We start from the raw sequence: 24593 nt of genomic DNA on the forward strand, positions 1-24593 counted from the left end.
CAAGTAAGGTGGAAGCAGGGTGCACATTTGAAAGGAAATATGAAATCTAGAGATGCTGACACCACACAGAGACCTGGGGTGAGTGGAGGATGTACATAGGCCAGTGGAACCCTCTGGGTACTCAGATGAACAGACAGTACTCAGGTACTTAGTGAAATTGCTACTCTTATCTAGATAAGGTCTAATCCTAAGTAAAATACTGGGATTTACAGTGACAGAAATGTCTAATTAATTCTAAGTAAGGATCAAGATAATATAAAAAACACTAATACAAGTGGGAGAATGAAGAATTTTTTTGTCATCTGCTAAGGTTGTCTTTTGGAAACTTTCAAAGACAGTATGCAAGTCTCAGTCTAACAGAGCTTGAGAACTTAATATAAATTGGGGAAATGCTAAATGAGTGAAAATGCTAAATGCTAAATTTTTGATATATCAACCAAACATAAAAGATATAGCAAGAGAACTAGGTAGTTCACTTAAACAAATTTTGACTAAGTATTATTTATTTTGTACTCAGTTGGCAGATGTTAGAAGTAATTCATTAAAATGATTCAAGCTAAAATGTTTATATTATTTTCTTGAGAACAAAACTTACTCATTATAATTAGAAAAATCATTATATTTTTCATCATAAAAATGTATTTGTCATATAATTCAGCAGTGATAAATTGGTTAGAAAAGAGCAGAAATGTAATAAATACTACAGATCATTAGATCATAAATAAATGTGTAACATTTGACAAGGAAGGGTAGAGGTGAATGAACATTGGAGATATATACAAAGAAGCAATATTATATTTTAAGGTTTAAAGGGACAAATTTTTCTTGAAAGAAATGATTACGTGTACAGTGACTAATTAATAAACAAATAGTGAACATGGACAATTTATCACATACTTTCTTAAAGAAATGTATTCTATTTTCAAAAATTCACCTTTACTATATTTAATTTATAAAAAACTAAGTCAGGTCTGATGACTTTCATAAAATTTTAAAATAGCAAGTTTTTTAAACCATGTTTTTATTTTAATAAGTCAAGTATGTAAGTAAGCATTATTTTATTGTTGACACTATTACAGATGTTCCCATTTCGCCCACTTTGGCCACTTCCACCCAGCTCCCACTCCCATCTCTCTGGCCATCACCACACTGTGGTGTGTGTCTATGTGTAATGAAGACATGTTCTTTGGCTAATCCCTTCACCTTCTTTTATTCAGTTCCTTTTCCCTCTCCCCTCTGACAGTTGTCAGTCTGTTCCCTGTATCCATGCCTCTGTTTCTATTTTGTTCATCAGTTTATTTTGTTCGTTACAATCCACATATAACTGAGATCATATAGTATTTGTCTCTCTCTGACTGGCTTATTTCACTTAGCATATTACTCTCCAGATTCATCCACCCTGTTGCAAAAAGTAAGAGTTCCTTCTTTTTTGTGGCTGGGTAGTATTCCATGTGTAAATGTACCAGAGCTTTTTTTATCCATTCATCACTGATGGGCACTTGGGCTATTTCCAGATCTTGGCTATTGTAAATAATGCTTCTATGAACATAAGTGTGCATATATTCTTCTGAAATGGTGTTTTGGGATTCTTAGGATGTATTCCCAGAAGTGGGATCACTGGATCAAGGAGTAGTTCCAAAACATAGCAAAGGTGTTTTTTTAACTGTACACAAATCTTTTTTGTTTTTGATTGTCATTTTTCCCCTTTGGAATGCCAATAGACTGTTCTTTCACATCTGGAGTGCCAGAGGACTATTTCCTTCCTACTTTTGTTTGAATGATCACTTCTTTTCTCTTTTTGGTTTGCCCATAAATAATTTATTTTTCTCTCTGTAGATATATTAATAGTTTTAATTTTTCATTCTTTATTTTCTCTCTGGTATTTCATTTCAATGTTAATATAATGGAGTTATGTGGCTTTTTCTACATATGTATACACAGTGATAACTCATTTAAATTTTGGAATCTCCTTTTTAATATATGACAATATATATTATTAAAATAAGATAAACACAAATGAAATTGTATATATACATAAGTGTGTTAATAGTTTTACAGTATTCAGCTTTTTTTCTAACAACACTGTGTTAATGATGCAAATTATACATCTACAAAATGTATTTCTCTGTACACTGAGATCATAAAAATAAGAATTATATTACTCTGACCATAGGGTCAAATAGAAATTGGTCCTTATGTATGAGTTTTCTGTTTAGTAGATTCATATTTATTTAGATTTAACTTTGCTTTTTCACCACCAGATGACCACAGCTTTGGTTTTTCACAAAATTCCCTTTAGCAATACTACAGAAATAATTTATCTAAGTACCTAATTAACTTGTATATTTTATTTTCTACTTATAGTTTCATGGGAAGTTTCTCAAATAATAAATTGGCATTTGAAGTGTTATACTGAACCCAAACAGTAAGGTAGAACAAATTACCTAAACTCTTTGAAGGCCAAGTTATAAATTATTCTTATGATGAAGCAGTATGCATATGGTCCATGAGAAAAATCACAATAATAGGCATCTTGATAAAGACTTTCAGAAACTCTTTGGCTGTACCTCACAGGAAACATAGACTCTGAGTTATATGACAATAGGTTTTGGCAGTTCACTAAAACTGCAGCAGCTATACCAGGACTGATTTAAATGTGTCATCAGTTTTCCGAGATAAATTCTGCAGTGAATTCTTAATGGTTCCCAAACAGCACCACAGGATGGCCAGAGCACTGATATCATGGGTTGGTCGTGCTGTTTATAGGAGCCCAGGAAGGGTAAGTGTAGAGGTCAAATATGGGCACGATCCACGTGAACATGCCAAGCATCACCACAGTGACACCCACAATTTTAATGCCAAGTCCAGCTTTAACCTTCAACAGAAAAGAACATAAATGTCAGTCTCCTGAAAAGAAAACTTATGGGAGAATTGGAATACCATAATGGAAGGCATCTGTCATATTTTTGTGCATACTAAATGATTAGTATAAAATGTTGATTTCATAAAACAAGGAGTTCTTCCATTCATGTCAAAAGATCATCTGTCCCCAACCTAATGCCATTCACCTGAAGAGTCTCAGAGAGGTACCTCTTAGGAATACACTTACTGATCATTCTGATTTGAGAAAAATCCCTTTAAAAATCTGCCGGATCATTTAAAATCACAATTTGAGTTTCATGGCTTTGTATTTTTGTGGATAAATTTCAGGTCATTATATGAAAACTGGATCCTTAGTAGTCAATATTATGAATAGTTTTCCCTTCAGTATTCTTTTATTGAGGTTTAATAATGCCACATCTAGTCATCTTCCTTAGAGTTCCCATTTTTCTAGCTCTGACATTATCATTCTGGTGTCCATTAAACAATATCCGAGTTGCTTCCTATCCATTCAACAGAGGCCAGCAAACTACTGCCCATGAACTGTTTTTGTAAATAAAGTTTTATGGGACCACAAACACACCCATTTGTCTACAAATCATTGTTGACTGCTTTCATGATACAATGGCAGAGCTGAGCAGCCATGGCAGAGACCATATGCCCACAGAGCTTCAAGTATTTACTATCTAGCTCTTTACAAAGAGAGCAGCTTATCTTTACATTTTCTGTATTAAAACATGGAGCCCCAAAGTAAAAGGAGGATACCTAGCTGTGATCACTACAGACAGACCCTGTCTTTCTGTCTGTGCAGGCCACTCATTTATTTCCAGAACCTTTTTTTAATTCACATACATAGGGCATGGCTCATGTTATGCATATTTTCTTTACCAAAATGATATTACGTAACTTCTGCCTAGAGGCATTTCCAGAATTTTTACCTTGCAGGAGTTTAGCAGCTCATGTGGAAGGAAGGGAACTAGACTTAACTTGAAATTGCATTTGATAGCAAGCTCATGGAATTTACTTTGGTTATATTCTTGTTTATTTTGGTTTGGAAGTTGTCTGTCAGAATTTAGGGGACACTAGAATATTCTCAAGCTACTCTTGACTAGCACAACTTTGTATTTTGCAAAAATGTGCATGTTTTGTCACTTAAATTTTCTGTGATCACTTCCTTGTGCTTTCATTTCAGGTGTTGCTATTGGAATCAGGACAGGAAAGATGACTTTTCATCAGTCAGGCACTGAGTCTCACGTCTCTTTCAGAGCAAACATCAATTGCAAAAATATTTGTGATAGCAAGCCACAGTGCTTGATTACTAAATTTCATTAACCCTCTATCTTCATTTGCCTAGGTTAAGTTAAACCTAATCTTGACATGTAAGTTTAAGCCATTGTGTTGGGAATATTTTAGGATCTTTTCCTTCTTCCAGGACATCACTGGTACATTCTATATCTCTGTATTCCTATATGCAATGATGTGATTGCTTTAGGTTATCACTGTTAAAAATGATTCTATGGCCAGTCACATAATTGCTCTCAGAAATAGAACTCAAGCCATGCTTTCATGGCAGTTGATTAAATATGAAAAAGGAGAGAGAACCTAAGGCATCACAAGAAATGGCTACTGAACCTGATAGTATTCTTTCAGCTTACTCACCATGTCCATAACTTTTAGATGGCCATATGAAAAAACAATAGCATTAGATGGATTTGCTACTGGTAGGAGGACTGCAAATGAAGTACACAGAGTAGAAGGTAGCAAAATATGAAGAGGGTTCACGTGAATGGCTTCAGCCTATTAGAAAAGATGAAAGGGAGTCCAAGTAAAGTTTTGAGACACACCAAGCATCAAAATGAACATAATTATAATAACAAGCTTTCCCAGAAGCAGGTTGAAACCTAAAGACATAAAGTTATACATAAATGCAGTTATAACTTCAAGAATATTTTTCAGAATGTGTCTCTTCCTATTGTTCATGTTTAGTAGTGCCCGTTTAAGTATTATAGCTCAGTTTGTTTAGAAAATGTTTTATTTATTCCAAAAACTAAATAAAAACAATGAACATTTATTATTTATTGAATACTTGGTGCTATGCTAAGTGTTTTCATATATATAAAATATGTGTTTATATCATATACAAACATATATATTATCAATAATGTACGAAATAATATAATGAACTATATATATACATGCATATAACTCAAAGTTACCAATGAACTTATGAAATAGCTAGTATAGCCCCAAATAACAGATAAAGAAACTGAGGCTCAGAAAGTCTAAAGTAACTTGTCAAACATACAGCTGACAAGCAGTAGAGCATAGGTAAGGTCTCAGGTCCCTCTGGCTCCAAAGCTTCTCCTCATTCCATTAACTCTCCTGCCTTTGTGACACACATAATTTAAAATTTGATTATGGATCATCACAGAAGAAAAATTAATATGACTCTTAATTTATCACATAATTTTCTAACTGCTCTATGTTGAGAAATAAAAACCAGGAAAAAACCCCAAAACAATATTTTGCCAATTTAAACTCTGAACATTTTTTCTAATTTGCAGCAGCAGCTCAAGAATGCCAACATATGCCCCTTGAGCTGGTAGCAGAACAATTCCTGAAGGGCAATCCTTCTTAATTGAAATCACTTTCTTTTCACCAAACCCATCTGTCTTAATAATAAAAACATTTACTTAAAGCTATCTCTTGTAATTGCTAGCTAGGTGGGGAGAAGAAGGAAAGATAGTCTTTCCCTCTCTCTCCTTGCAAACCTGATTCTTATTTATCTTTGAAAATTCTTCCCTGGGCAGTAGAGAACTGTGTCTAAGATATTTAAGCATGAAGACTGAAGTATAAGCCTAGGTCTTCATCCACTTGCAAATCACTTATATGAAGCACTTCTCAGAAATAATCTTCTGGAGGGAGAAGTGTCAGAGTTAGAGGCCTAAATAGTGAATTTGCCAGGAAACATTGAATCCCAGAGTCTCATAGCTGGAAAGGATCTAGGTTTACCCTCCCGTTTATCTACAAATAAAAAATCTGGGTGGAGAAAAAGTAAGTGGTTAATACTCTGCTGCTTGAATGTGGAAGAAAAGAGTTTTCCTGAGTTAGGGTCACCTAAAAGGTATTAATGCAAATAAAGACCACTCTATAAGTTACTTCCAGGGGGAGCATTAGGGCCCAAAATGATTCTATACCATAACATGAGAACAAGCCAAGTATAAAAGGAATAAATGTAATACTCACCATTGTAGCTAATATTGGGAGGAGGATAGTGATGGTAGCTGCATTGCTGGCTACCTCTGTTAAAGAGGTAACAAGCAAAGAGGAGATCAGAATTATTAGCCATACTGGTAATGATCCTATAGGAGATAATTTATTTCCTATCCAGTCAGAGAGTCCTGAGATCTAAAAAAAAACCCAAATTAGCAATATTTGTTATTCATTAATAATTCATTCTGATAGATACACTTTAAATGTATAAAAACTATTATTTGCTCTAAGAACTCAGTTTCTAAAATACAATTTTAATCTCTCATGTATTTCTGCGGTGTGGTAGATCTAGGTGGCTTTGACACGGAGAGACTCTCAGTCACTTTTATTTTAGCACTACCAATAAGCTTTAGGAAATCTGAATTGTCTCCTATTTTTATTCAATTAAATTTTAGTTTTATCTAATTAACACATGTGCACATTTTAACAAGTCAGGGAGTACTATAGGGCCTGAAGAGAAGAGCTGCCCTTCTGGTCAACCTCCCTCCACTCTTACATAGTATTCCCTGGAGACAATGACTTTGGACTGATATTAGTTATTTAGAGATATATTTAGGTATTTATGACTATTTTTCAAAATTAAGCTTTTTCCCAATTTTCAAATTTAGATATTATTTACTGACTCAAGTAAGGATTCAGCTTCCTTATACTGTCCACCACAAATACATTCCCTCTCCCTCCATTTCTTTACACTCATATATCAACATTTTGTTAAAGTGATATTTAAAGCTTACCATTATGGTTATATCAGTATTGTTCACACCCAAGTCATTTATTGTACTATGATTATATTTACTTTTTTTGTTTTACTGTTGTTTGTTTTTCCAGGGATAATGGCCTCATTCCTTGCTTAGTTTTCTAGGTACCTATCACTAACTCTTCAGCACAGTCTCCAGACAAATTGGAAACCTCCCCACAAGTAGACAGACATATAGGTCATTCTTTTTCCTTTTCCCTCATGGAGATGTCCATCCTGAACTATTCCGTCCTTCTGCTCCATCTAGACTAGCTGCCCTTCACATCTACTCTACTGTTGTTCTGAGACCTCTCCTTCCTGGTGTACTATATATTCCCTTTACCTCCTTCTCGTCTGAGAATCTTTCTTGTTAATGCCAGTGTGTTGGTGGAGCACCTTCTTCTATAACTTTCTGAGAACTGGCGCATGGGAAGTAATTTTTTTAGGTTCTGCAGGTCTGGAAACCTCTTTATTTTCTTTTCATACTGTTTGATAGTTTAGCTTTTGTAAAGTTTGTTTAGTTTGACTTGAAAGAGTTATCACTCAGCCAGAAAGCCTGATGACCTTTTGATCTTTGACTCATTGTATGTAGTACAAAGAAATCAGCTGTACTCAAATTAACAGGTGTGTTACTCTAATCCTCCATTTATGAGAATCAGTGAGCTACTGCATATGTGAATCTTTATGCCCATGTCAAATTAGGAGTGGTATCCTTTAGAAAAGCTCTAATTATAAGCAGATCAAAAGTTGGCAAAACATCCTCAGACATGGATACCAGATATGTTATTTGTGGTTTTGACTGGTATTTTTGTTTTTTGGTTTTGACTTTTAGATGGAAAAAAAAGTCTGCCTAACACTTAAGTCACATTAGCACAAGCTTATCCTAGAATATAACTACATATAGTTTAAGAAAGACTTTTTTTTATCTATGTCTGATCAGATACCACTGGAACGGGTTATACCACATAACATCACCCTTTCTCTGGAGGCTGTTGAGATCATATCATCAAATGGTGTGCTTTGGTATTGGACACTCCCTAGCTCTCTCAGTCCAGAATCTAGAAGTCTTCAGTTCTGGAAAATTGCTTGTATTATTTTTGGAAATGTCTTTTTGCTTATTTTTATTTTCTTTCCCCTTCTTCTCTTTCTGAAACTCCTAGTTGTTGGCTGTTGGACATTTTGGGTTGATACTCTAATTTTCTCATCTCTTTTGTATGTTTTAGTTTCTTCATCTTTTTTAAATTTTCTGGAATAAGTTCAAATTTCATCTTCTAACTCTGCTACTGAATTTTTCCATTTCTGTTATAATATTTCTTTTTAAAAAAGTATTTTTATTGATTATGCTATTACAGTTTTCCCAATTTCCCCCCTTTTTCCCCCTCCACCCTGCACCCTCCAACCCTCTAGCATCTACCCCTTAGTACATGTCCATAGGCTGTACATACAAGTTCTTTGAGTCCTCTGCGTACTGTATCATACTTTATCTCTCCCTGTCTATTTTATGCCTATTAATTATGCTTCTTCTTCCCTGTACCTTTTACCCCCATTCCTCCCTTCTCCTTCCCCACTGAAAACCCTCCATGTGATATCCATTTCTCTGATTCTGTTCCTGTTCTGGTTGTTTGCTTAGTTTTTGTTTTCATTGTTTTTCTTTTCTTTTAGGTTCATTTGTTGATAGTTGTGAGTTTGTTGTCATTTTACTGTTCATATTTTTTATCTTCTTTTTCTTAGATAAGTCCCTTTAGCCTTTAAACTTTTTTAATTTCACCTTATCTGGAAAGCATGTTATCTGCCCTTCCATTCTAAATGAAAGCTTTGCTGGATAGAGTAATCTTGGATGGAGGTCCTTGCCTATCATGACTTTGACTACTTCTTTCCAGCCCCTTCTTGCCTGCAAGGTTTCTTTTGAGAAATTAGCTGGTAGTCTTATGGGCACTCCTTTGTAGGTAACTCTCCTTTTCTCTTGCTTCTTTTAGGATTCTCTCTTTATCTTTAATCTTGGGTAACTTAATAATGATGTGCCTTGGTGTGTTCCTCTTTGGGTCCAACTTCTTTGGGACTCTCTGGGCTTCCTGTACTTCCTGGAAGTCTATTTCCTTTGCCAGATTGGAGAAGTTTTCCTTCATTATTTGTTTGAATAAGTCTTCAATTTCTTCCATTGTTTTTCTCCTCTGGCCCCTCCCCCACAGGCAGCATTGAAGTGCAGCAAAGAGGGTTGCCCTGCCTGGGTGAATACCTAAGGCCCCACCCCCTTAAACTTATCAGGTTCACCAAGACAAAGAAATAACGCCCAAATGAAATAACAGAGCAAAACTTCAGAAAGAGAACTAACTGATGAGGAGATAGCCAACCTATCTGATGGAGAATTTAAAGCCCTGGTAATCAAAATGCTCACAAAACTGATTGAGCTTGGTCAAAAAATGAAAAAACATGAAGTATACTCAAAGTGAAATAAAGCAAAATATTCAGGGAACCAACAGTGACAGGAAGGAAACCAGGACTCAAAGGAACGATTTGAAACAACGGGAAAAAAAAAGCATCCAACCAGAACAGAATGAGAAAACAAGAATTCAAAAAAGTGAAGAGAAACTTACAAACCTCTGGGACAACCTGAAACATTCCAATATCCAAATTGTAGGGGCGTTATGATATTTCTTATCTTCAGTGGATCTTCCTTATTTTCTGTCTATCCTTTATTTAAAAAGTAACATTCTGGGGTTTTTTCATATCTTTCATGTTTCCAAAATCTCTCTGAGGCATCAATGAAAAATTTTTTAAATTTTCTTTTGTTTCATACATTTTCCTTGCTTTAATGTATTCCTTTTCAACTTTTCTTCTTTATTACTAGTTATTGTATCAGAGGCTTTCCCAACTATCTAATGGCTCAGGACTATCTATGCATGTTTAAAGGGGTGGCAACAAAATAATGATTGACAACTCTTGGTGCCTGGGCAAAGATTGTGAGCTCTTACCCTTTGTGACAGCATGGATGGATATGGAGAGCATTATGGTAAGTAAATTAAGCCAGGCTGTGAAAGACAAATAGCATATAATCTCATGTTTAAGTGGGACCTAATCAACAAAACAAATAAGCAAGCAAAATATAACCAAAGACAGTGAAATTAAGAACAAACTGACAGTAACCAGACAGGAAAGGGGGAGGGGGTTTTCAGGAACATGTACAAAGGACACATGGACAACACCAAAGGGGGGTAGGATCGAGGGTGGGAGGTGGGAATGGCTGGGGTGGGGGGGAATGGTAGGGGGGAAATTGAGACAACTGTATTTGAAGAACAGTTTTTAAAAATAGTAAAAAATAAAGAATAAGGATATAAAGAAAGAACACACACACACACACACACACACACACACACAAGAAATACATTACCCTAGGTATTTGAGCTGTGAGCCAGGGTCTCACTGATTCAATTTTGTTACAGAGTAAATTTTAATTTTCTACTAGGGAGGACAGAGAGCAGTTGCCTGTCTATTCAGTCCTGGAGACAGTATTGTGAGGCTCACAGCTCTTGATCCACTTTTGACACCATACTCTACTTTTAGTACTGCTTTAAACCCCAGCTTCCTGTTAAAACACTGTTTCCAATTTCTGACCTCTTCCAGGCTCCAGTGGATGAATTGGTTTATTTCTTGTCCGCTATCTTTTTTCAGGCCCATAGATTTCATCCTTCTCTACTATTTATAGAGTAGAAAGTTAGTTATCCCTCAATATCCTCTTTCCATCTTTCAAATTTTATTAACATGTTTTATATGTAACTGTTCTTCCCATAAATTCTTTTCTTTATAGAGTGACACTTTTTTGCGTTCTGTTATTGCCATTTCAGTGGGGGGCTGAGAAAAATAGTATTTAATCTTCCATGTTTAACTCAGATGATCTAAATTTGGAGAAATGTGTGAAAAAACGAGAGGAGGATTCACTCACTGATAAGAATTTGAGAATGGCTGCCAGCTCCTGAGAGTCCGATCATATTAACACATATCAAGGGGCGTTTAAGAGAGAAGGAATTACAATAAGGTGAATGTTTTAGTAGCTGCTATCTCATGGTTCCCAATGAGAAGGGTTATTTACTTCTGAACACTGCTAAACTAATTACAATTTGGGACAAATTTTTAAAAATTAACTGTCTCCAAATCTTAGTAAAACCGGTTTCTAGGGGCATATTTGTCCATAGCCAGATTTTGAAGCTTATGCTTCAACCTTACCACTCAGGGGTAGGGTTATTCTGGGTATCCCATAGAAATCTGAGTCTACATAGTACTAGGATTTCATAGTAAAGTAGACCTCCTCTCAGGTTTCCCTGTCCTTCCAGTGAGAGAGCCTACTGCACCAGAGTAATTTCACACTGTTCGTTTCCTTAGACTTTGCTAGACTAGGGTCTGGCAAATGCTTTTAAAACCAGTTTGTGTCCAATCCAGACAGATATTCTGGAAAAGTGAAATGAACAAAGTTCACATAGATGCCAGAATTGCTGATTCTGATTTTCTCACAATCCAGATGAACAGACATAGGAATGGAAATTATTGATGCTAAGAAACCCGATCTCCTTAACTGCTGGGCTAGCAAAAAACTGTATTTGTTTTATATTTCTCTCATTTATATTTGAGCAGTCTCTAAGGCAAGCTAAATCTAGATTGAAAATGACTTTGTAAGTGGCACTCAGAATTTCATCTATTACTAAATCTTAGTGCTGAAATCTCAGTATCCAAATACAATACAGAAAAACTGACGATAAAGGCAGAAGCAAAAACCAGTTTCCCTATAGGTTATTAAGACGAGAACAGAACAGGTAGATTTTTGCCTTGAGAGGTATAAAGGTTTAACTTTCCTAAAACGAGAAATCTAGACACATCTCTTGCCATCCTTTTTACTTTGATGACAGAATAAGAACATGGAATGGCCATGAGCTTTGAGTATACACAGAAGCCTAGAAAGTCCAGAAGTGAGAGGTTTTTAATTTGTCAAAAAATTAAGAGAAGTTTCATGGAATTTCTGAATCAACCTTATCATGACCAGGACAATTTCAAGGGCCAATGATCTCCCTAGACTTCTACTTAATATCAACTGTATAGATAGGCCAAAGAAATAGCCAACTCTAATCCTCTTGGTGGTTTTACTTCTCACTACAATTAGACAGAATAGAACATTAGTCATGGTTATGTGAAATTCTTTCAGGGTTTTATTCAATAAATGTGCATTTAGTACCTTTAATATACTTAATATGTAATAAATAATATAATAAATAAATAATGTGATAAATTGCTATTGTTTCTTAATCTCCTTTGAAAACATTAGACTCATGATATGTTGCAGAGACCTCTGAGAGTTACTCTAATACATCATGAAATAAGGTAAAACTACAGACAAAAAGTGTTTCACTAGGAGACACTATTTGTGTGATTTTTGTGTTTTTTCCTTTTTTAAAGATACTCCAACCACTGAATAACACAGCCAGGGTTATGTTTTTCTTATTAAGCTATACTTCTAATACTGCTTCATGGATTCAGAATTCTAATATTCACCCTGGCCAGGTGGCTCAGCTGGTTGAAGCATCACCCCCATACACCAAAAGGATGCAGGTTTGATCCTGATCAGGGCACATACCTAGGCTGTGGTTTTGATTCCCCACTGGGGCACATACAGGAGGCAACCGACTGATGTTTCTCTCTCTCTCTCTCTCTCTCTCTCTCTCTCTCTCTCTCTCTGTCCCCCTACCTCTCTCTCTAAAATCAATAGAAACATACCCTTGGGTGAGGATTAAAAATAAAAAGCATTCTAACCTTCTTTGCTTTCTTTTGACATGCTGGTACATTGTATAAAATTGATGTTTTATGCTTGCAGCCTATGAAATGTTTTGAACTCTGACCTCACCTTGTCTGTGTGCTGTACTTATGCATGGCTACTGAAACCTTTGTCATTAAAATGATAAGATGAAGTTGAGTAAAGCAAAAGCTTGAATGTCTCTGTGTTCTCCTTTAGAACAGCCTAGTTACTTGTTAATATCTTAGACACAGATTATTACCTTACAGCCATCTGCCAAGGCAAACCCTCCACCAACAAGAATGGCTATATCCCAGGGCATGAATGACTGGAATTCTTTCCAAGTAATCAGTGGAGAGTAATCAAATGCAACTGCAAAATAAAAACCTACAGTTACACATTACTTAAAATAATAGGACATTTTTTTCTTCATTACTGTAATAGCCATGTCACAAGAAGGTTTTAATATGCCTATGTTGCTTTCAGATAGGGGACTTGATCTGGAGTTTCAGCAATTTCTACCTGGCACAGGTGGAACATATATTACCTTAAAAAATCATAACTTGGGAAAATCCTTTAGATTATATTATAAAATAAATTTAGGTACATTATAACACTATCATTTATAATGCTATTCATTATACACTTGGGGGGAAGTTTCAGTATTTTTCCCCCAAAAAAAGAAAGAAAGAAAGAAGAAATAGGATGAAAGAAAGAAAGAAAAAGAGCCAACAATAAAAAAAAACCTACACTCTATAGTGGTTGTACCAGTATGGCAATTACTCAAAACACTAAAAATAGAATTGCCATATGACCTAACAATCCCTCTCCTGGGTACCTACCTCAAAAACTCAAAAACATTTATTCACAAAGATATATGCACCCCCATGTTCATTGTAGCATTATTCACAGTGGCCAAGACATGGAAATAAGCACAGTGTCCTCAACAGAGGATTGGATAAAGAAGATATGGTACATGTATACTATGGAATACTGCTCGGCCACAGAAAGGATGAAATACTGCCATTTGTAACAACATGGATGGACTTATGCTAAGCAAAATAAGCCAGAAAAAGCTAAGGACCATATGATTTCACTCATATGTGGGATATAAAAGTGGAACTCATAGACACAGACAACAATGTGCTGGTTGCCAGAGGGAAGGGGGCGGGAGGCAGTAAAGGGTGAAAAGGGCCAAATATATGGTGATGGGGGATGATCTGACTTTGGGTGGTGGGTGTGCAATGCAGTACAGATCACGTATCACAGTAATGTACACTTGAAACTTATATGACCCTATTAAACAGTGTCAGTGTCACCTTAATAAATTAAAAAAAAAAAACCCCACAACTCTACTAGACTATTTCCAAACAATTTTAAACTATTTGTCCCATATGGACAACATAGGAATCTGACTTCCCAAAACACTATGTGTTACCATAAGTCACAGAGGTGGATGAAGACTATGTTTAAGAAGTGTGTGTGTGTGTGTGTGTGTGTGTGTGTTGGGGGAGGGAGTATCCTCACATAAACATGCACGCCTCTTTGTCCATGTGTTATTAAGACAATGAATATTCCCACCGAATACCTTTTCTTTCATTTGTGACACTAGGTTATAGGCTAGTGTGGGGTTGATTTGCATTCTCTCCAGGACTACTATGAGGCTATAAATGCTCTTTCCTTTGAAACTCCTCACCTTAGTAGACCCTCAGCATTAGTAGCAAGGGCTCATCATGAAATAGTGAGTTCCAAGTTCTTGTCCCTATGTTTGTCAATGGTAAGTTTAATTCTGATTATGGAAGAGAGGGAGTGGGCTTATCACAGACTAAATAGTATCACTCACAGCGGAGTCCTAACCATGGAGTGTTAAGAAAATCTACTTCTCACTTCTGCAAGTGAAGATGACCCTTCCTGTAACAGAAGGCTGTGTGCTGCAGTGTGCAAACAGGGCGTGTGTCAACATGTCCACACCCTCTTTTCTAAGTGCTAACCGAAGCTAGTGGAATTCTGTGTATTTTTGCTCTTCTGTCAAATTCATTCAGAATAATAAATAATACTCAACCAATTTCTCCTGTAGGTGTAGTTTTAGTCAATTTCTTAGCTGGGATAAGAAAGAATAGGAGTCCTATAAGTAAGGCAACAGTTGAATCTGTAGCAAAATCGGGATACCTGGAAAAGGACAAATTGTATATTAACAAGTGGCATCAAGAATTTGTGGGTACTAAACACTAACTGACTATGCTAATAGCATACAAGTAGTAGTGGTGGTATACAGTGTTGTTGTTTTTTTCCTGGAGAATCTGCTCTGAAATCTATAGATTTCCCACTGAATGATTTTTCCACTAAATAATTTAGTGGAACTGAAAATCTGAGACCATGTCCCCATTGTGTCCCTATACTTCTCTTTATTTTCAAAACCATGTACACACATGATGATGTTAGACAGAGCTTATAGATCTGGTAACTAACCTTTTTTTTTTTTTTGAATTATTTATTTTACTCTGCCAATTTAAATTGGCAGAGAATTGACACCAAAACAATTGCTAGGCTAGGCAAAGCCTCCTATAATTGGTTTATAACATCCTAGTATAGAATTGTGGCAAGGTATGGATATGTTTCTAGAATCCTTGAAAATTCTTCTGTAAATTGTGAAAGCGAATGATCTGTTTTTCTAAGATAAAACATCTGCCTCTCTGAGTATAAGCCCTAGCCATATCATACAAATGAAATCAACCCATTTAGTGCTTTGTACCCTATGAAACTTAATCAAGAATATTAATGATCAGAATGGCTTATGAGATACTCCTAAGTGATCACTGTTCAAATTAAGAGTGATTCAGGAACAGATGGGGTCTTAAAATCATCAGGCCATTGCAGCAAGTAAGACAGGTTCCCAGAAGCCCCAACAGTTCAGAAGCTACTAGTAATGAAGGAAACGGGAGATATGAATTCTAATAAATAACAGTTTTAAAAGGCAGAAATATTTAACTAGTGAATCCTTGGATTCTGAGAAGCCATCCTTCCATCCCACAGGTTATTGTGCAACCTTGTAACTCAGCAACGCATATATACTAGAGAAGCTCTCTCCTTCTACAATTTACTTAAACCAAATAATAAGAATTGCATTATTTTACAATCTGACAATTTTATAAAGCAGTTTGTTTTCCCTAAATATAGTTTTTCTTTATTTTGAGTAAAAAAGCTACCTTGGTGTAATTTATTCAATAAACTTAACCAATATTTATTATTTCATCGTTCTTTATTTCTTTTATTTCAGTTATAAATTTTAGTTGGATTTTTGTCAAATTAGGTCAGACATTATGTAATCTGATTTTGTTTTTATGAAAAGACACTGGATTCAGTCCAAGATCAAACAGATGGAATGAAAACATTAGGTGGTAGCCATAAATCTTGATCTATCATTCTAACTTTGGAACATCTAATGGCTAAAACCTCTACATTACAAATATGTGCCCCTGAATACATACTTAAAATAAAGCTACAAATACTGAAATAATTTATTCTCAAAAAAGCCTTTAAAATATTATTTTATTAGATTTATTTTAATTTTATTTTAGTTCGCTATAAACTAATTTAGGTTGTCTCAGTAATAAAAAATAGTAAGATTATATAAATTTTATTTGCTTTAATTTATATTTTTTAATTCCCTTCCTCTCTCAAATTTTTGCTCCTTTTCTGTTTTTGTTTTTCTCTCAGCATTCTAGGTAACATGCACATCCGCCTATAGCAAATACACTCTGTTTTCCTGCTCCAAACAAAACATCTCCTGAATTACATTTTTCTCTTGTAAGGAATAGAAATTAGAAACTGATTCGTATATTGAATTTCCTATTGGGATTTGTGCCTGGTTTTTATTAGCTACTGTTTGATTTCATTTAGTTTTTACATGTTGGTGTTTAGAAAAGACTGTCCTTACCTAGGATGGTAGAAGTGGGATTTTTTTTTTTAAATATTTTATTTATTTATTTTTTAGAGACGGAAGGGAGGGAGATAGAGAGAGAGAGAAACATCAATGTACGGTTGCTGGGGGTTATGGCCTGCAACCCAGGAATGTACCCTGGCTGGGAATCGAACCTAGAAGTGGGATTTTTTAAAAGGAGGAAGAAGTATGTATTATGTTGGTCTAGGTCTTATTTCAAACCTACATAGTACCATCAAACTTTAAACAATAGTTTGCTTTAAATAGCTTGCATTGAGTAATTGGAAGCTGTCGTTTGTTTTAACAACTCAAAAATGAAATGTTTTAGCTGTACAGGGATCAGAAAGTTTATAAATCTGAAGCTGATTCTTTGAAACATACTCCCACATTGCATTGCTACACTTGTGTGCTCACTAGGAATTTGGACTCAGATTCTGCACCTTTAAAAAGTGTCAGCAATATCTGTATAACCAGAAGGCTCTGATTCAAGAGAAAGGAATTTCTTTATTCTATGTGGGAAGAATACATTTGACTCAAATAATTTTGGTTTCTGCCCCCGAATACATGGATTCTTGCTGGGGAATATGAGACAGGCAGTCCAAATAAGAGATCTGCTGAATTTAGCAACCAGATTAATTCAGCAAAAGATAGATTGGGAACACAAAATCTCAAGCCCACTTTATCATGATATGTAGGATGCTCCTTAATTTAGAAAATTATGCTACAATCTTCCTCCTCATTTCACATGACTCAGCAATGACTGCTGGTATACAAGACACTGAAAGTTAAAATAAACTCTGACCCAGCTTCTAACATTAGTTTGGTTGACATTACTTCATCAGGCATTCCTTATCTACAAAAGAGATGTAGGCATGGGTTTATGGTGAATTAGTATTTAATGGACATAAATAGATAAAAAGATACTGGGCCAAATAAATAATTCTCCAAAGAAGTAAAAAAAAAGTTGGCAAACATCACAGAATATAAATTCGTATCAGGTCATTAAGAAGCATGGATTGGTGCTTTACATAACAAACACTTACATTGCACTTCATGTAGGTAGAAGGGCAGCACTGTTCTAAGTGTTCATTAGCTCTGTTTTACTGGTAAAGGAATTCAGAGATGTGACCTACTCAGCGTGGAAGAGGCCGGAATGGAATCCAGGTGGTATGGTTCCAAAATGTATACTTCTAACTACCATAGAACATGGCTTTCTTGCACACTGTATTTCTAATTTTGGAAGGATGGAAATAGCCTTGTCTAAAGGAGCCTGATTTTTAGTGTCATGGTAGTTGGTTATCTTGCCTGAGGTCTTACCTCATTTTTCATTCCTTATTATATTTTTCTCCCTGAAAGGATTAGAATTAAGAAATCTTTTCAATGGAAAGGAAGAAGAAAATCTCATACAGTCTTTCAGAGTTATACTAATCACTTAGGAAAAAAGCAAAGTGTATTGAATTGGCCAAAAAGTTTGTTCATTTCCCTCCCGTATGCTGGCTCTAATAGTGTTCCATTTTCTTTAACTTCATTTGAAACAATTTTGTTAGATTGTATTGTGACAGCTATAATATCAACATGGATTAAAAAAACTTATCAAAACTGATGAATTTTTGTGTAGCCATTTTAATATTGAAGATGGAAGAAAATAAGCAATGTTTTCAGCATATTATGCTTTATTATGTCAACAAAGGTAAAAACACAAACACACAAAAAAGAGATTTGTGCAGTGTATGAAGAAGGTGCCGTGACTCATTGAATGTGTCAAAAGTGGTTTTTAAAGTTTCATGCTAGAGGTTTCTTGATGGACAATGCTCCATGGTTGGATAGACTAATTGAAGTTGATAGCGATTAAATTGAGACATTAACTGAGAAAAATCAATGTTATACCACACAGAAAATAGCTGACATACTCAAAATACCCAAATCAAGCATTGAAATTAAAAATCATTTGTATCAGGTTGGTTATGTTAATTGCTTTGATGTTTGGGTTCCACATAAGTTAGGCCAGAAAACCTTCCTGACCGTATTTCTGCATGCAGTTCTCTAATTAAATGTAATGAAAAGGTTTGTTTTTTAAAATAAATTGTGATGGGCAATGAAGAGTGGATACTTTACAATAATGTGGAATGGAAGAGATCATGGGGCAAATGAAATGAACCACCACCAACCATGTAAGAGGCCAGTCTTCATCTAAAAAAAGGTGATGTTGTGTGTAAAGTGGGATTAGAGTTCTCTGTTGTGAGCTCCTCCCAGAAAACCAAATGACTAATTCCAACAAGCATTGCTCCCAGCTAGACCAACTGAAAGCAGCACTCAATGAAAAGCAACTAGAATTAGTCAACAGAAAATGTGTGACCTTCCATCAGGATAATATGAGACTACGTGTTTATTTCATGGCCAGACAAAAACTGTTAACAGCTTGGCTGTGATGTTCTGATTCTTCTGTCATATTCACCAGACATTGCACCTTCGGATTTCCATTTATTTCAGTCTTTACAAAATTCTTTTGATGGAAAAATATTTCAATTTCCTGGAAGACTGCAAAAGGCACCTGGAACAGTTCTTTGCTCAAAAAGACAAAACGTTCTGGGAAGATGAGATTATGAAGTTGCCCGAAAGATGGCAGAAGGTAGTGGAACAAAATGGTGAATAAGTTGTTCAGTAAAGTTATTGGTGAAAATTAAAAATGGGTCTTTTATTTTTACTTAAAAACTGAACGAACATTTTGGCCAACCCAATAAAACAGGAAGGGTTGACAAACATAACATGTAACACTTACTTGTGAAAAAGTGAAGACCAACCAGGAACAAATCCAGGATCTCTGGTAAACCATAGCAAGGCCATTATAATGAAGAGGGTTAAAGTGATAATTTCCTGATACCTGCAGAAAAATTTTAATCCTTTCATTTATTTTCTCAGTTAGGATTGTTGCAGAAACTCCCGAGCTATTATGAGGAATAATATTAATAGAACACTAACGACTAAAAACTAGATGTGTCAATAATTTGAGAGAATCAGTGCAGTTGGCAAAGGACTTTCTTCTGCCATGGGTCTTTCAGCTTCTTGTCATTCCATCTATTAAATTTTATTTAGAAAACATATGTATTTTGTCATGAGGTTAGTATGTGCTTTCACAAAGGATAGCACACTGGGGGCCCTTATCAAATATTATGAATACATTACAGACAATCATGTGCTTCTTTGCTTTAACAAATACAGTATGTGTGTTCACATACAAACATCAATCTTACCTTATTGGCCCAAGTTTTAGGTATTCTTGTTTAATCACATCCGCACAAGCTTTTTGTTTGGCTGTCTTGGTCTTGCCACAGGTAAACATCTCCTTAAAACTGAAAAGAGTAGTTAACCCCGGTAAGCAAAGGATTTTCCCTTTATAGAAGATACTTGTGTGAAAGCTCCATAAAATTCAAATCCTGCTAATAGCAGAAATCTGGATTTTTGGCCTATACCTCCGTCTCCTTCTTTAAATATTTTCTCCCCTCTTTTCTGTGTTTTCCTGCTTTGTTCAAGTTTCAATGCTTAGTTCTTTTCCATATTTTCCATGCCACCTTCCACTGATCTCTTTCTTTTCCAAGTCCTTTTGCACCATGTTAAAATTTTGCCATGTTCCATTCATCTCTACACTTTATGTATCTGACTCATATACTTCAATATATTAATTATATATCTTGATTGCTAATTGTTGCACTTGAATGAGTTTCATTTACTTGTTGCAGTGTCACAGATATTTCTTTGACCCAATATCTCTAAACACTGGCATTCATGGTAAATATATGATTCATCAAATCAACAGTACCTTTGTCAAATGTCTGAGATACTTTGTTGTCAGACTCATCAATTTTCACAAATGTGCTAACTCAAGTTATACACTAGTGTGGGGAAGTCTCATGCACTGATCATGGATGCTGTCCCAACTGGGTCTATTCTCAGAATTAAAAGACAATCATGTCTTTTTAACATTTTCCCTTCAAGTTTCTCTTCAAGTTTCTTCACCACTTTCAGCCTAATAGCCTCCACCAGATAATTTTCTAACTTATTTCCAATAGTAACTGCCAGTTTCTATTCCTTTTAGCTGCTTATTTTAGTGACCTTTTCCCCCGATGAGTAATTTTGCTGTCCTGAAGTTCAGGGTCTTCACAACTTTGAACAGTTTTTTGTGAAGTACTCCTCTACCCCTACATTTAAAAAATAAAAAAAATAAATTCCCTCCAGAGGAAGAAAAAAATGGGAAAATGCCTAGATTCTTGTGGATTACCCCTTAAAGTGTCTATAAGCAGCTCAGTTAGATTACATTATATGTAGAGATGAAAAGTACTTCTGAATATACAACCAAAGGAATTGAAATCTGGATCGCAAAGGGACACCTGCATGCACGTGTTCACTGCAGCACTATTCACAAGAGTCAAGGTATAGAAGCAACTTAAATGCCCATCAACAGAGCAATGGATAAAGAAAAAGTGGTATATACATACAATGGATTGTTATTTAGCCATAAAATGGAACAAAGTACCAATACATACTACAACATGGATGGACCTGAAGGACATCATGCTAAAGTGAAGTCAGACATAGAAAAACAAATATTGCATGACCTCACTCACATGTGGGATCTAAAATAGTGAAAAATATAGAAGCAGAGAGTAAAAATAGTGGTTCCCAGGGGTTGGTGAGGGGAAAATAGGGAGGTGTCAATCACAGGGTACAAAATTTCAGTTATGCTCAAGTTCTGGAATAGGGCCGACGATTAACTGTAGGGCCTGTAATTAATGCTGTGTTGTATATATACTTAAATTTTTGCTAACGGGGTAGATCCCCTGCTAAGCGCTTTTTACCACAAAAGGAAAAACAAAAACAACAAAAAATCAAAGGGCACGGGAAGAATCTTTTGGAGGTGGTGGATAAGTTTGGCATTGATATTAATGATGGTTTCATGGGTATATAATATCTCCAAACACATTAAGTTTTGTATGTATACAAGTAGATATGTATATATGTATGTAGATATAAGTATCTACAGCTCTTTGTATCTCAAGGATACCTCAACAAATCAGTGAAAAAATAAAAAGGAACATTTTCTTCTGTAAATTGCTGGGGTAAACATGGATATTTATGAGGGAGTAAGTAGGAAGACTGAGGTGGCATGAAGGTAGCTATCACACAAAGATACATTTTATTTATTTATTTTTCTGTAACACTGCTATTTCAACTTGTTTGAACTATTATTGCTTTGAAGGAGCAGAGAATCCTCAATTCTTATGTCATTCATCCTACACATTTATAATCAGTCTCTGGCATACCCTCCGACCATGAACACAATTACATGGATGTTGTCGCATTCAAGATCAATTCAATCACTGACTGATGCCAGTGTCAGAATTTTACCTCTTGTCACAATATAAATGCTATTATAAGAGGCTAGTCTATGGACTACCTTGAAAGCCATCTATAGAATAGAAAAGTGGAATTAAAGAAAGAAACGAGTCTCCTAATAAACTATTTCCCACCCTGTAGATTGCATTTGTACTTTGTCACTTTTGGGGGGACCATAAATAGTTAAGTCAAAAGCCAAATTGGCGTTGCCATAAATGAAGGTTAATGCCTTCACAAAGGAACTGATGAAGCATATGACAATGCATCAACCTCTCCATTTAAATAAGTTTGGTGGCATTGATAGATGAGCCGCTTCTTCCCAAGTATGTTGGGGTCATTTATAATGTGAGAGTTAACTGTGTTAACAGCCAACACACTAATCAGAATGTATGGGACTTGCCAGGGGAGTGGCTGATCATTTCTGTTTGTCATTCTAAAACCTCTGGAGGTGAACGCGCGGCAGACTGAAAAGGACACTGAAAAATGAGCAGGACCATGAAACCGTGTAGTGACTAACCAGTGGTGGACAGCAAGGGGGCTGCTAAAACATGCTGCTGGTTATGATTTATGGACTTTGCCTAATGTATGCACTTCACAACAAATGTTTTTCCTCATGGAGAATACATTTCAATACATCTTCCCTTTATCTTTTTAATTCTTCTTTTTAAATGGGGAGACCATTTCCCAAAAAGACCATTTCCCATTTATGGTTACATAAATATGTTATAAAGTCATTTACATATAGCAAAAAAGAAGGAGTCCTTGTTGGGTGGCTCATTTGGTTGGAACATTGTCCCATGCACCAAAAGGTTGTCGGTTCAATCCCTGCTCAGGGTGCACATGGGAGACAACCAATCCATATTTCTCTCTGACATAGATGTTTTTCTTTCTCTCTCTCTGTCTCTCTCTCTCCTCCTTCCTCTCTCTAAAGTCAATAACTAAAAAATCCTCCAGTGAGAATTAAAAAAAATAAAAGAAGGAAACAGCTATGGGTCTGGGAGAGGATGCTTTCTCCATTGCTTTAGGTTTCCTATCCCCTGCAGCCCGCATTGCTAGCTGTACAACTGAATAGACCCCTGAAGGCTTGGATTTTCCAGGAAGGGGCATTTAGTACACAGCAGGCCTCTCCCCACTGGGGCCCACCTGCTGAAGTCAGTGACACTCCACATATTTGCATCAGCAGGATCACTGTCACACGCTGCTCCCACAATCTGGATAAATAGATTTCTTAAAAAAATTATCACTACCATCTCCCCACTACTAATAAAATAACAGCGGTTCTGGAGAAAAACCAGGAAGAAGAAAGAGAGGGAAAAATAACAGTCCTTATACGACCAGACTTGGAAAACTGGGGCACCAGCATGGAGCAGCACCTGATCACGGCGCTCCGTTTTTCAAGGAATGCACAAATAGCTGATGTCAGTCTCACCTGCTTGGTGGATAACATGCTGTTTTATTCATTGATCCTTGACATTGTTTAAATAAAATCCTATAAAAAATAAACTTGAACTGCTTTATTTTTCAGGAAAAATTCCTCAAGGCTTGACATGCAGCCTTTTTGGAATATTATTATATGTGTCAAATACATAATGCTACATTTTTGGATTTTTGGTGGAACGCTTCATAATTTTAAAGACTGGTTGTTATTTAAGTCATGTAACTTATTGGCACTTATGAATCACCAACTTCGGTCCCAGCCAACATAATGTTTGCAAATTCTCCTTGAATACGTACATTTGACATTTCAGCAGCTCATTTTTGACCAGCATTTCTTATCTTGGCTTCTATGTGTTCAACTTGGGCCCAAATGTGTTAGAATTACATATTGGAAGTGATGTTACTGATCTTCCAGTTAAATTCTACTGTTTTACAGTTGAAGATGCTGAGACTAAGAATGGATCAGGACTTGCAAAGGTAACTCACCTGGCTTGGAGAAGCCACGGCTTTGGCCCTGGTCTCCTGATTCCAAATCCAATGCTATGTGCACAGAGCATGCTCTTAGATCTTTATTTTTTCAAGGACATACCAGTTTGGGTGCTCGGATAAGGCAGGAAGCCCTACATGTTACAGTTTGAAGTAACTCAATAACCTGAGGAATGTCCCACATTAAACCAAGAGGAGGGGCAAAACGTCTTAAAATTTCACTCTCATTATAATGAGTTCCTTACGCTTCTCTGGCCTACTGATATGTTATTGGCTTAGGATTCAAATTTGGGAAACCAAGATAAGGTTTCTTCCACAAACTCTCTTCAATAGCCAATGTTGTTTACATAGTATTCTAGAATAGAATATCCTTAAAATATGTGTTTGTATATGTCAATTTTGTGAGGAAGAGAAATACAGAAATGCAGCCTCATTAAATCAGTGAAAGAGCACTGTGTGAGCAGCTGAGGACTGGGAACCTAGACACTTTCATTTACCTGATGAACACAGACAATTTACTTACTTGAATCCTAGGAAGAGCCACTGAAGCCAGATCCAGGACAAGAGTAGAATAGTGATAGAAGCCGGGAAGGAAAGCATAAACCATGATCCAAAGTTGAGGCACTGACACTTAGAGTAGCGCCTGTGTGAAAACAAGAAAAGGTGTTCATGGA

General features: G+C 35.9%; 1 protein-coding gene across 1 annotated transcript in view; it reads right to left on the reverse strand.

The window, feature by feature from the left end:
* Positions 1 to 1951: 1951 nt before the first annotated feature.
* SLC13A1 (solute carrier family 13 member 1) overlaps positions 1952 to 24593 on the reverse strand; it is a 113270-nt gene continuing 90628 nt past the window's right edge. The window contains exons 8-15 of the mRNA XM_028525207.2: positions 24443 to 24562; positions 19857 to 19955; positions 19385 to 19486; positions 14728 to 14834; positions 12928 to 13037; positions 6127 to 6288; positions 4540 to 4677; positions 1952 to 2875 (exon numbers count right to left, since the gene is read on the reverse strand). Coding sequence (XP_028381008.1) covers positions 2741 to 2875; positions 4540 to 4677; positions 6127 to 6288; positions 12928 to 13037; positions 14728 to 14834; positions 19385 to 19486; positions 19857 to 19955; positions 24443 to 24562 — 973 coding nt within the window. The 3' untranslated portion in view covers positions 1952 to 2740. The remainder of the gene's footprint in view (positions 2876 to 4539; positions 4678 to 6126; positions 6289 to 12927; positions 13038 to 14727; positions 14835 to 19384; positions 19487 to 19856; positions 19956 to 24442; positions 24563 to 24593) is intronic.

The sequence above is a fragment of the Phyllostomus discolor genome, chromosome 10 (assembly GCF_004126475.2).
Source record: "Phyllostomus discolor isolate MPI-MPIP mPhyDis1 chromosome 10, mPhyDis1.pri.v3, whole genome shotgun sequence".
NCBI classification, from domain to species: domain Eukaryota; kingdom Metazoa; phylum Chordata; class Mammalia; order Chiroptera; family Phyllostomidae; genus Phyllostomus; species Phyllostomus discolor.